Source organism: Suncus etruscus, chromosome 15, assembly GCF_024139225.1.
Source record: "Suncus etruscus isolate mSunEtr1 chromosome 15, mSunEtr1.pri.cur, whole genome shotgun sequence".
Classification (NCBI taxonomy): domain Eukaryota; kingdom Metazoa; phylum Chordata; class Mammalia; order Eulipotyphla; family Soricidae; genus Suncus; species Suncus etruscus.
Genome location: NC_064862.1, coordinates 63,972,676 through 63,986,328, shown reverse-complemented (window position 1 = coordinate 63,986,328; position 13,653 = coordinate 63,972,676). Strand labels below are relative to the sequence as shown.

Genomic DNA, 13,653 nt, shown 5'->3' with positions numbered 1-13,653 from the left:
GGAGAAAGTCAATGCCAAAGCAGTGGTAGATCTTTCCTGGTAGAGGCTTGGATCCTGGTACTGTTATAGACAACTGTGGTTGTTTCTATAGATGGTATCCATTGTGTGTGGGCAATGCATATTCTTCTGAGGCCTAAACCAAATCATTATGCCAATGTTCATGGTATAAGGCCTAATTGCATTACCATATTTGTGTTCTCATCTCTATTAGAGAAGAACTTGTTTGCATATGTATTATTTTCCATTTTAATGTGCCTATGCAAAAGAGAAGCAATGCCACAAGATATTGTCGATGTATCTGGAGGCCAACATTCCCAGTAACTTGGTTCAAACATGAATTCTATACAGAGATACTCTTCTGCCAGTATTGATTATAAAACAGATCTCAAAGGGGGAAAATCAAACAATCAAATAACAAATCCAGGGGGCAAAATTGTCACTATGTAAGGATATTCGAAAAGAGTTATAGATGTTAAGGGAATACATCTGAGATATACAAAGGAGATGCATGTGTCCCTTTTATGTTTTAGAAATAGTCAAAGGGGAGGGTGTTGTTTCTGAGACACAACTTTGGTCTGTGATTTGGACAGGTAAAGAGCACATGGATCCATGTCATCCTCGTGTTGCATGCTGAAGCTTCCGACTCCCTGAGGGGTGTTTGCTTCCTAGTTGCTGGAAGCCGGAAGATCACCAGTCCCCTCTCCACCCCCTGAAAAAACAGGGAAGGAGAGAAAAGGCTGTGGGGGTCAGCCGAGACTGAATCTTCCCCTAAGCTAGGCCAAAAAAGCCTACTGCATGGAGCCATGTCCTCCCCACATTGCCTGCTGAAGCTTCCGACTCCCTGAGAGGCATTTGCTTCCTAATTGCTGGAAACCAGAAGATCACCAGTCCCCTCCCCTCCACACCCCTTGCAGGAAAGAGGAAGCCTGGGGTCTCCTTTAAATTGCTCCTCGCCGGAGCACACTTGCTGGGACCCTGAGCAGGTGGTCATTAGTAACCCTGTGGACCGGGAGGAAGAATAGAGAAGGCTGTGGGGCACAGCTGAGGTTGCATCTTCCCCTTAGCTTGACCAAAAAGCCTACAGCTGGAGCCATGTCATCCACGTGTTTGCCTGTTGAAGCTTCAGACTCCACCCATAAAATTACTGTGAAAGATATGCAATCTACTTGGCCAAAACAAAAATCATTAGTAAAAAATGGTTAAATGTGGGATAATAGGAGGTGGGAGTGAAGGAGTAAAGGGATAATATGAGCTACTGGGCGACTTTCAGATTATGACAAACACATTAAACACAATGATATCTAAATATTTGTCAATAGGTTTTACAATGGACAGGTTTAGTAAGGAAATTTTCTGGGGCATCCTAAAGCCAGATCTTATTGTGCTGCTATTCCCCATGTTGGCAGAACCTCCTGGCTCCCAGGAAGGAAAGAGATCCTTCAAGAGCTGGAAGGTTGGATGGTCAAACCCCCCACCCATACCCTCCCTCTGGAGCCTGGAGGGAAATGGGGAAAGCCTAGGGTAACCTATAAGCTCCTCCAAGGTATCCACCTTGCTGGCTTGCCAAGGTATGTGGCCGAGGGGAAGTCCTGGAGTTCCAGAGGAAAGAAGTTGAAGGGTGCTGAGGTGACCCATGTCATGCACCCCTTCCTAGGCCTGGTTAAAAAGGCCTTTGGCATGGTGGAGGGCTGCCACACCCCATGCTGGCAGAACCTCCTGGCTCCCAGCTATAGTCCTTAGCTTTTTAATGAAATTGAAAACAAACCCATCCTTCACTCTTTCTCTAACCTTTAACATCTTATAAAATACCTTGTAAAATTCAAAGGAAAGAAGACTTAGTATAAAGTCAGAAATATTGCAAAGTTAGAATTAAACCAAGAAGCATTTAGAGAAACAAAAAGACCACATTAACTGGTTCTCAAATTTCTGTGAGCAACAGAAAACAGGAAATGGGAATGTGATTATTGCCTAGGTCACAGTGAGCCTTGGGCTCCTTGGCTTAGTGTTGGAATTTATCAGGAAAACAAACGTGAGCTATTAAAGGTTTTCCTGAGAAGAAACACCAGAGGAGAATTATATTATTAGCATGAAAGACCAAATATCAAAGATTATTTGACATTTTCACTTTGATTGCAGGTTAGAGAATGGGTGATAAAAGTTAGAATAGAATAATAAAGATTATAATAGAAGTGGAAGCCCTTGCCACCATGGCTGCATGCTGAAGACATTTTTACCAAGCTTAGGGGGCTCCGGGATTTGGGCTGCTCCCCAATAGCCTTCCTTCTCCTTCCTGGACTCCAAGGTTATTTCTGGGCACCTGCCAAGGGGGCCAGCAAGATGGGTTCCAGGAAGGAGTTCAAAGGAGACCCAGGTTTTCCCCAACCCCCACCCTGCCCAAGAGGTGTGGTTGTGGGAAGTCAATGGCAACTTTCCTTCCCACCAGAGTCCATTCTCAAACTGTGCAGAGACTAGCGCCCACAGGGCTAATGTGTAGACAGCTTAATAGGATATCATAGGGTTTAGTCTGTATTCACAATATACATAATATTTATGTTGTATACTTACCCCCTCCCAGGCTCACCAACTTACAAGCTCATTTCTAGTACTTTACTCCCTCAACCCCACCACCCATTACCCCACTTTTAACCAATTTGACCCTTATTTCTTGGCTCCTTACGAGGCAGATCATTATCCTCCCTTCAGCCAGCTGCCAACCAGCTCCCAAATTAAAAAAATAGACTCTCAGCCTGAGAAGAAAACAATACTCTGTTCCTATTTATCTAAACTCAGCGGCCTCCTATCCTCCAATTTCTTTCACTGTATACCTGTGCCTGCTACCATACTCGTTTTCTGAGAAATCCCACTCAAAGACATTTCCTGATATGGGACTGCTGGGAGTAATTTTGTAGACTCCAGAAGGCCAAATCACAGATCAAAGTCGTGACCCAGATTCAACACCCTCCCGCTGACATTTTCTAAAGACATAAATGGAACATGTATATCTCCTTTGTATATGTTAGATGTATTACTTTAACAGCTATATAGCTGTTATAAAGAGCTTTATAGCTCTTTTGAATACCTTCTTATATTAGGATAATTTTACCCATTGTTGTTTTCTTTGTGATCTTTTCAATAAGGAATTCTGGTAGAAGAGTCTTTCTGTTTAGAGTTCATGTTAAAAGCAAATGTCCAGGATTGTTGGGCTTGTTCCTTCAACCACCAGATGCACCAATAATAGCTTGTGGAATTGCTCCTCTTTTGCAAAGGTACATTAAAACGGAAAAATATTACATATGAAAACAAGTTCTTATCTAATAGAGATAGGAACACAAATTTTGTAATTCAGTTAGACCTTATACCCTAAACATTGGCATAATTACTTGGTTTAGCTTCAGAAGAATACGCATTGCCCATACACCCCTGAACCATGGATACCATCTATGAAACAACCACAATTGTGTCTATAACATCACCAGGAAGCAAACCTCTACCAGGGAAGACCATACCACTGCCCAGGCATTGACTTACTCCAAAGAGTGTTCTCTTAATACCCAGACTACTTAGCAACAGCAACAACCTGCTTGCAATGCAGGGCTCTCCGCATCTAATGGTGAGATGAAACCAGAGGATGCTCCACATCATCCTGAATTCAATGAAGAAAATGCATACAAACCAGAATCTTTAACTACAGGAACCTGACACCAACATCAGATAATGTGTGAAAAAATTTCATGGGGACCACAGAGAATGACTTGAGGGTTGGACAACCTAGTATGCCTGAAGCCCAGAGTAGGTTTTATGCCAGAAAACTTCAGGGTTAAGATCTCCATGTATCTAGGCCAAGAATTTTTCCCCCATTTTTCCCATATTTTGCTGGGCCTATGCAAACAACAACAATTACCACTCTCACATCATTGTTTTTATTATATTTTTAACTCTAATACTTTAAAAATAATTAAAAAGAGCTTTATAAACTTTAATAAAAATGCAAGTATAGTAAAATGCATGTCTTGAATACAGGAAGGGGATGTTATAGAGGGAGGTTACATTTTTAAAAGGAATTATAAATGGAAATACTTTGAAAAATAAAATATGTTAGGATTTGCTTATGAGTTGATGACTAAAAGTTAAATTAAACAAGAAAAATCATAAAAATATTGTAATAGAGTAAGAAGACCATTTAGATGGTCTTAGAATATTCTAGGTACAATATAGAGGTAGATTAATCAAGATGCCTGAAACCTATAGAGTATCATTATATTTAAGATTTTAGAAAATGGGAAGCAGAAGGTTAGATGTGGAACTTGGAGAAAGGATGTGATCTAGATTGATTATTAGATTGCAGGCTATTTGCAATAATAATAGCATTTGATGAAATGTAAAGAACATTATGGGTAATTAGTCCAAGAGAGTTAGGACAGCTACAGAATTGAGGTGCCCAAGAGATATTTTTCAGACATATCCTATGAGTCATTGGGCTTGAAGCTCAGAAAAGATATAATCCTTCCCCATATGATGTGCCATAATTCTGTGAGGGCTGATGAACTGGGAGTTCATCAGAAAGGCACCTATAAGCCAGATCCAATAGCATAGTTGAGACTGCTGAAGGTTGTACACACACAGATACCACGGAAGCAGAAAAAATAAGCAATGCAAAAACTGGGTCAGAGAGATAGCACTGTGGGAGGCTGTTTGCTTTGTACACAACTAAACTGTGGTTCAAATTCCAGCATCCAACAAGGTCTCCCAAGCCTGCCAGGAGTGACTTCTGAGAATAGAGCCAGGAGTAAATCCTGAATGCCACTGGGTGTGCCCAAAAACAAAGACAAAAAAAGAAATGGGAAATCTTTTTTTCCTTCACCTTCCAATAATGGTTCTTGTCTAATTCCAATACTTAGCCTCGAGGAGGTACTAATTAGGATTCTGTCTTCTCTTTACAATACCTGGTCTACAGGCCCATTTCGGTCAAAGGAGGAATATGAGGTTTTATCAGATTGTAAAACAAAGGAATCTAGACTTGTTGTTAGCATTCCTTCAGAACATTCATATGAGTTTTGATCTCTCATCTGTCAATTCTGATTCTGCTTTTCTTTTTTATGATATTCTTAGAAAGACATATCCTTCATTATTCCAGAACAGCTGCTAGGAACATACCAGACTTAAATCGAAGAAAGAAAAACTGTGTTTTTAGACTTCGAATTTAGTGTGATTAGTCGTATCAAGCAGTTGATATCATTCATGGCAAGAAAGTATTGTCTGATACACTCTGGTGACCTGTAACATGTGTAGGTCTGAAGTTCCCTAGAAACCACATAAATGAAGAGAATGTGATGATGCTATTGCCCAGAATAAGTCCCCAGTTTTGAAACATTTTCTATCCTTAAAGAGCTGATTATATTGCTGTACTTTGGAGTTAGCAGGAAAGTGCTGCAGCTGAAGATGTCTGATGTCATCTGGTGTATGTCAGATCCAGGTTGGATTCTAGCTGTCCTTGGGGCACTGCTCGAACCGTGGACAGCGGGGTGTACTGTATTCATCCATGAATTGCCCCAGGTTGAAGCTAAAGTGATTGTACAGGTAAGGCTAACTTTCTTTTAGGGAAAGGGGGGACACCCAGGGGTGTTCAGGGGTTATTCCTGACTCTGTGCTCAGGAATTGCTCCTGGATCAGGAGACCATGTGGAATGCCAGGGATCAAACCTGCTTCTGTCCTGGGTCAGCTACATGCAAGGCAAACAAACACCCTACTACTGTCTACCACTCTGGCCCTAAGATTAACCTTCTAATATTAACAGTCTCCTAGGAGAAATTTATGCTAAAAATTCTACATTTTGATTTTGCTTAGAATATTTATTGAGTAAAAGATTACGTTAGTATAATATAACTTAGGTCCTGAACTTCTCAAAGACTTTCAAAGAATGAATCACTAAATCAGTCATAATATCAGTCTTATCAAGTTGAAGAAAATGTATATTTCCATATTCCCATACCCATGGATCGAATGGTGTACTCTTGGACCAGAACACATATTTTTAAAATTTAAAGCCCAGGACAATATAATGTCTCCTGGATCATGCCAGGAAACTGATGTGTGTATGTGTGTGTGCTGTTAATATAATGAAGGATCTAAAATTAGAGTCTTCTAATTTTCTAGTATTTTCTCCCTCCCATGTTTGACTGTTCCTGCAGCTTCCTTACCAGTCTGAGTCTTACATGTAAAGTCAGTTCTCTTTATATGTAAAACCAGAGTTTCATAGTTAATTTTCTTCTAAAATTTGTCTGGAACAGAGACCACAAAGTCATAGGAATCAGGACAACTTGAGCAAGGCTTCTCTCTAAGGTTTGGTTGGTACCTTCTCTCTCTTTGCAGGCCTGACTTGCTTCTGTAGGCACACAGAGACTATAACTTTTCCAGATGACCAGGCCACACCACTTAGAAGCAGAGTGGCTCAGCTGATTTCAGTAGTGTATCATGTAGTCACCAAGCATGCTGTAGATCTGTGGTCAGGTTACAGGTACAAACATGCTGGAATGAGGGTAGCACAAGTAAATGGAAAAGTGATTTCAGGGTGGGGAATTTGTGCTGAATTATAGTAAAACGGCTCTAAAAAAAGGGATGGATTGAACGTAGGATATAACCAGAGGTTTATGTCAGACATTAAACACTGGCTTGGTTCAAAAAGAAGCTGTAGCTGAGTGATGATAGATTTCCCCAAAGTGTTCCTTGCACATCCTTCATGAAAAAATATACTTGTTCCCAATTTATAGCAACAAAGTTTTAGAGCAATTCAGTAAAACAAATTTAAATTCTTCTATTTTGTATTATTTGTGCTCTCAACCTACCTACTCTGATCTGAAATTCTCATTTCCCCACTTAGCTCGATAATGTGAATAAATACCAACTTGGATTAACTAATCTAATTTCAACAAACACAAATTCCTTTAAATTGTTATCAGTCTAAATAATCTGTATATTTCCTAAAGGAATATTTTTTGCTATGTTGCCTCAGAAGGCTCTTCAAATCTCCCTGATGTCACCCACTGATTTTTTTTAACATTCATCATTTAAGTTCTGATTTATCTCCTCATTAATGTCTGTTATTTCTGCATATATTCTTTTATGTACATAAAAATTCTTATCAATGTGTGTATATTGAAAAAATTAATTTCCAGATTTGAGGAATCTCCATATTGTTTTCCATAGAGCTGGACCAGATCGCATTCCCACCAGCAGTGAATATGAGTTCCTCTATCCCCACATCACTGACAGCACTGATTTGTTCTTATTCTTTGTGATGTGTGCTAGTAACTGTGGTGTGAGATGGTACCTCATTGTTGCTTTGATTTGCATCTCCCTGATGATTAGTGATTTGGAGTACTTTTTCATGTGCCCTTTGGCCATTTGTATTTCTTCTTTGACAAAGAGTCTGTTCATTTCTTCTCCCCATTTTTTTCTGGGTTTTATATTTTTTTTCTTATTAAGTTCTCTCAGTACCTTGGATATCTTAGATATTTGCTCACTATCTGATGGGTATTGGGTGAATAGTTTCTCTCATTCTGTGGGTGGCTTTGTATACTAAGCATTATTTTCTTTGAGGTGCAGTAGATTCTCAGCTTAATATAGTCCCATTTGGTGTATCTCTGCTTTGACTTGTTTGGAGAGTGCTGTTTCTTCCTTGAAGTTGCCTTTAGTTTCAATGCCCTGGATTTTCTACCTATGTGTTGTTCTATATAATTTATGGTTTTAGGTCTGATATCAAGGTCTTTTTAACCATTTGCATTTGACCTTGGTACCTGGTGTTAGCTAGAGGTCTGAGTTTGCTTTTTTGGAAGTGGTTGACAAGTAGTCCCAACACCACTTGTTGAAGAGACTTTCCTTGCTCCATTTTAGATTTCTTGCCCCTTTATCAAAGATTAATTGATTATATATCTGGGGAACTTTCTCTGAATATTGCAGTCTATTCCTCTGATCTGATGATCTGTCTTTATTCCCATACCGTGCTGTTTTAATGACTATTGATTTGTAATACAATTTAAATTTGGGAAAAGGGATACCTCCCATATTCCTTTTCCATGGGTTGCTCTAGCTATTGAGCTCCCATTTGACCCAGCTATACCACACCTAGGGATATCCCCTAGGAACATAAAATTCCAATTCAAAATCCCATCCTCACATCTATATTCATCATAGTACTATTTACAATAGCCAGACTCTGGAAAAAAACAAGATGCCTTTCAACAGAGGAATGGCTAAAGAAACTGTGGCACACATACACAATGGAATATTATGCAGTGATTAGGAGAGTTTGTCATGAAATATTCCTATACATAGATGTACATGGAATCTATTATACTGAGTGAAATTAGTCAGAGGGAGAGAGAGATTCACATAATAGTCTCTCTCATATATGTGTTTTGAGAAAAATTAAAAACATTGAAATTATTCCTAGAGATGAGGGCCAGAAAGACCGGCTCAAGATATGAAGCTCACCACAAAGTGTGTTGAGTGAACTTAGAGAAATAACTACACTGAGAACAATCATAACAATGTCAATGAGTGAGAGATGTGCAAAGCCTGTCTGTAATAGAGGCAGGGGTGGGGAGGGAAGAGATGGGGCATCGGTGATGGGAAGGCTGCACGGGAGGGTATTCTTGTTATGACTGAAACCCAACTACAATTATGTTTGTAATCGCAGCCTTTAAATTAAGAAATTAAAAAACAATTATACAAAACAAATCTCCAATTGTAGAAAAATTATAATATATTATAAATGATATTAGTAAAATAGTAATAAGTAAAACATAAGACAATACTCTTTATTTACTTTCTTTGCTTTATTTATATTACACCTGGTAGGTAAACTATTGTTAATAAGGGGAAAATTGTGTCTTAAGACACAGTACAGCAAATAGGGAACTTGCCTTGCATGTGGCTGTTGCAAGTCCAATCCCTTGCACCATATATGGTCCTCCAAGCCCTATAGAGTGATCTCTGAGCTGAGATCAAAGAGGTATAAGCCCTGAGCAATGTCAGGCATGGCTCAAAACAAAATAAAAGGCAAAGTATTTCAAGAACGAAAGATTCTTTACTTCACAATTTGCTTTTCATTGCAAAAAGTATGTTTGAGGTCATTGTAATTTATTAAATACGGGGAATATCACTGGAACAATGAGCTACTGAGTATTGCTCAAATGTGCTGTACAGTTGCCACCAGCTACTGGGTGCTGCAGTTATTCCCTGAAATGAATGTGAGGCTTTTAGAATAAACAGAAATTCAACAAATTCTAGTTAGGTGTAGTTTTAAGAAAGCAGAAATGGAAATTAGACATGGCAGATATTAAAATTTTATTTTGCCTTCGCTTCTGTTACTTTTTTGATTTCTATGTAAAATATGCTAACACATAAATACATTGAATAAATAAATACATTGAACATAGAGATCACAAAAAGAAGAATTAAATCATTTAAGTAATTGACATTAATATATTTATTTAATTGATGGAGATTTCTTACAAAGGAGATTGAAATTTAAAATGCTACTGAAAATTTTAATTGGCTGATAATCATTTATTGATATTTGAAAGTTTAACTGAAAAAAATTAAACTATTCTTACTTTCTAGACTCTCGTAAAATACCCCATCACCCAAATCATGGCTGTACCAGCTGTTTATAGAATGATTCTGCAGCAGGACTCTGCTAGGTAAGGTGAATGAGAATTTGTCTGATAAGAATATTGGGAAAATTTAAGAAATTTGATTTACTTGGTTTGGCTGTATTTAATTCTTTTCCTTTGATGTGTCTGTGTACACAGTTGGCATGGTAATTATTGGCCAGTCAAGCTAGTTTGTTAATCAGAACTCAAGGGTTAGTGTTAAGCACATCATAATTCTTGTATGATTGTGGATTCATTCCACCTTAATCATCTTTGTTATAAAATAGTTCAAAAGCAGAAATGGGTCAGCACTTAAATTTGCAGGATACTAATGTTGAAAATAAATCACCTTTAGAGTCCTCCCTGGCACCCACTTTTCTGGCTGCCTGGGCCAGCACCCAGGCATGTCCCTGGAGTCTTCTAGGAAGGGGGGAGATGGCTGGGAGCCTCCTTGGCCTCCCAGTACCCACCAAGCTAGGGAGAGGGCCTTCGGCCTGTGGTCTCCCCACACCCCATGCCAGCCAGAGCTAGCCTCCAGAACTCTGTAATACCTGTCTTCTTGTCTAACACTGTCTCTTTGGGTCTATATTAATTTGGGGCCAATTCTCAATGCCCCTTTGAATTATTGCACTTACACCCTGATGAACACAAGCAGACATTTCTAGAGTTTTTCTAGAAGAAAAGCTAGTTTACATAGCTGTTTCATTTTAACAACTCACTTTTCTAAAGTATTGAATAAATGCAGAGCTTGATAGGACAGAAACAGATTTCTGATTCCACCTCTAATGGTTGTTATTGTCATAACTTTTAAATTTAATCAACCTAATTGAGTACAATTTTATCTTATGTTTTTATTGCTTGCAATAAAATTTATGTAGTACTGCATTTATAGAGCAGTGTTAGGTAATCTAAAATATTTTTTGTCCAAACAAAACAAACAAACGAACAAGAAACAAAAACTTCCTATAATATAAAAAAAAACACAACATTGCATTAATCCACACAGAATGCATTCCTACAGGTAATTTCTGAAAAACACATGTCACCTTGACCATCCAGATACAAAGTTCATCTGAACCTAACTTAGTTCTCAACCTCATCACCAAACATAAGAAATTTCAGTAACAGGAAGCCAGTGACTTACAGCTGTCCCTACACACCAGTAAAATAACAAGAAAGTAAGAAAATAAGGTAATGGAGGACAAATGATTTTGTTAATAAGCTGTGAGAACATAGCACACTCTTGGTGCAAAGCAGCCTAGCTTGTTCAGAGTCTCTGTTGACTTGTTATCTTCCCCTAAGTCTCAAGTTCCCAACCCTGGAGCACTGTACTACTGGTGGAGAGGCCCTGCTACCTGAAGAGCAAGTGCAATGGAAAGAAAAAACAGGCCTTGAGCTTCACCAGATCTATGGACAGTCAGAAACGGTAGGTTGGGGTTTCTGTTGAACCAAATCAGGATGTGCACAGTCACCGAGTCCAACAGATAAGATGAATCATGTCATGTGTGTGTCCCAAGACTCCACTCTAGGAGCTGCAATGTTGTATGCCAAGAGAAGGTTCCAGATTTGTAGAATAATTTCTCCCTCAATTTCCAAAATGACAATTTACCTAGAAATCATTGTGCTAAAAGCAGTTTGAAAATAATATCAAGGGCTATTTGGGTTATATGAAAGCTCCTCTGTGTTTATGATTAGCTAGAAAGAGCTCAGAGGAACCATGTGATGGGCAATGCTCTCCAGCAGCCCAGAGGCCTCCAACAGTTAAGTTCTGCTGCACTAACTCTTCCAGGACACCAACCACATGGGAAATACAGAGTCATCTCTAGAAATTTAACTGTGGACTTTTTCAAATTGGCACAAAAGCATGATGGTGCCAAAGCACCACAAGTACAGAAACCAGAAATTTTCTGTTATGTGCTATGGACACTCAGACATACAGCAACAAAACATACACACAGAGAGAGAAAATGGAATCTCAAAGAGCATCACTAAGGATCCTATAGTGACTGAACAGTCCAGATAATTTGATTGAGACATATTGCCTACCCCTGCCAAATAGAAACATGCCTAGCATACACAGGAAATACCATATTTCATACTATTGTCCTTTTTTTGAAATATAAGCTAGATCACATAGAATATGGGCCACTGAATTCTGTTGCCCTATCACCAATCAGAAGCCTAGTGTGTCTCACGGAGAGTGTCAAGTACAGTGAATGTTTGTTAAATAGGTTGGTGGCTGTTGCCTGAATGCCAAGACTTCCTTTTTATACGCAAGGAAATAGCTTCAAATGACTCATTTGAACAGGGTTGCTGTGGTATGATTCTTGCTTCTTTATGATTATCCTGGAAAATTTAACTAATTAGGATTTGGCTTCTCTTGTACACAGGGACTGTGTTGTGGTGTTCTTCGGGAAATGAAGAGCAAGCCAGGCTCAATGGGGAAAGGCATCTTACCCTATGACATTCAGGTCTGACTCTAATGGCAGAAAAATTTAGGTTTCAGCTGGACTTGGGCTATTTCATAACAGTAGGTGACACAATGATCCAAGTTCCTGTTATAGTGTTCTTTTTTCCTCTAATGTCCTAGGACATTTCTGTTGATACCTATAGCCTCAATGCATGAGTACAGGGGTGGCGAACAACTTTGACACAAAGAGCCAAAATTTTAAACTGTGAGAGTCAGAGAGCTACACCACGCAGTGACCTGCCAAAACAGACAAACATTCACACAAAAGCATATAATTTTAACAATAATATATTAAACACATATTGCACTTGCCATTTTGAGTGAGGGTCAAAATCCTGCAGTGATGGTGAGGGTGTGCTGCGTTCTCCACACTAAGAACTAACGGCAAGATGTAACACAACATGTGACACACTGGTCCCCAGCTCGCTGGCCCGTGCAGTTGTTTCTGAGGGATGGGAGACTGGAGGACACAGCCTGGGGGCAGGACTTCGTGCTCGGAGATCTCTGATCAGAGGTCCCTCCTCAGAAGCAGCAGAACAAAATCCAAACTAGGCAGAGTCACAGTGGGAATGATAAGAGGCAAAGAGCCGCATTCATTTTGGCCAGGAGCTGCATGCTGCTCCAGAGCAGCATGTTCGCCACCCATTCACGAGTGTATCTCATAGAGATAGTCAAGGACCTCACACAAAGACTAAGAGTTACTGAAGTCTGAGCAGTGCACTCACTCCACATGTTAATGTTTTTAATTTTACCTAATTCATGATTTCAGCTCATAAGCAGATTTGTGGCACCTGTGCATCCCTGAATTTATGATTTCTAGATTATATGATTTTGTCCTATTTTCTGATAGACCTCCTCACTCAATACCATTTCCACAATTATCCCCACTAATTTCACATGAATAATCCAGGCAGTATAGCAGTAGGTTTGGAGTGTTGGGAAAATCTGTAGGATGGAATTCACTGGCATGTTGCTCTTCTAGATCATCGACAACAAAGGCAACATCCTGCCACCCAACACGGAAGGCAACGTTGGCATCAGAATCAAGCCCATAAAACCCTTCGGCATCTTCATGTGCTATGAGGTAAGGGCATGGCATCTTTTCCCTCTAAAATTCTCTGCAGGGGCCTGAGTAGGTGATAAATGTCACCTGAGACCCCCTTCTGTCTTCCTTATTCACTCCACCTAATGAAGTCTAAGCACAAAGTCTCTCATTGTCTTACCCTGTCAGCAATGGACTAACTTGTAGAAATAAATCAGGTTTTAGAACCAACTGACTGGGCTGCAATATTCTTCTGTGGAACATTGGAAACCTAGACTTTGAGTCCAAATCTACTAATCTAGGCACCAATGGGGTGAGTACATGTCAATGAGAACACGAAGTATTTGTGAATTCATTATCCTATAGCTGAAGATTTTAAATTCAGAGTCCAGGGCTATAGAGATAACAGAGAGTGATAGGATGATTGTATTGCATGGAACTGACTCAGCTTTGAAATATGGCATCTTTTATGGTTCAAAATCTTAAGA

At 39.4% G+C, this 13,653-nt stretch overlaps 2 protein-coding genes across 3 annotated transcripts in view; both read left to right on the top strand.

Annotated features, from left to right (window-relative positions):
- LOC126031288 (acyl-coenzyme A synthetase ACSM1, mitochondrial-like) overlaps positions 1 to 13,653 on the top strand; it is a 136,351-nt gene that overhangs the window by 27,868 nt on the left and 94,830 nt on the right. The gene's annotated exons all lie outside the window — the stretch shown is intronic.
- LOC126031225 (acyl-coenzyme A synthetase ACSM1, mitochondrial-like) overlaps positions 1 to 13,653 on the top strand; it is a 47,419-nt gene that overhangs the window by 27,868 nt on the left and 5,898 nt on the right. For both annotated transcript variants that reach the window (XM_049789517.1, XM_049789516.1), the window contains 5 exons: positions 5,418 to 5,577; positions 9,622 to 9,701; positions 10,956 to 11,079; positions 12,044 to 12,124; positions 13,106 to 13,207. In XM_049789517.1, coding sequence (XP_049645474.1) covers positions 5,418 to 5,577; positions 9,622 to 9,701; positions 10,956 to 11,079; positions 12,044 to 12,124; positions 13,106 to 13,207 — 547 coding nt within the window. The remainder of the gene's footprint in view (positions 1 to 5,417; positions 5,578 to 9,621; positions 9,702 to 10,955; positions 11,080 to 12,043; positions 12,125 to 13,105; positions 13,208 to 13,653) is intronic.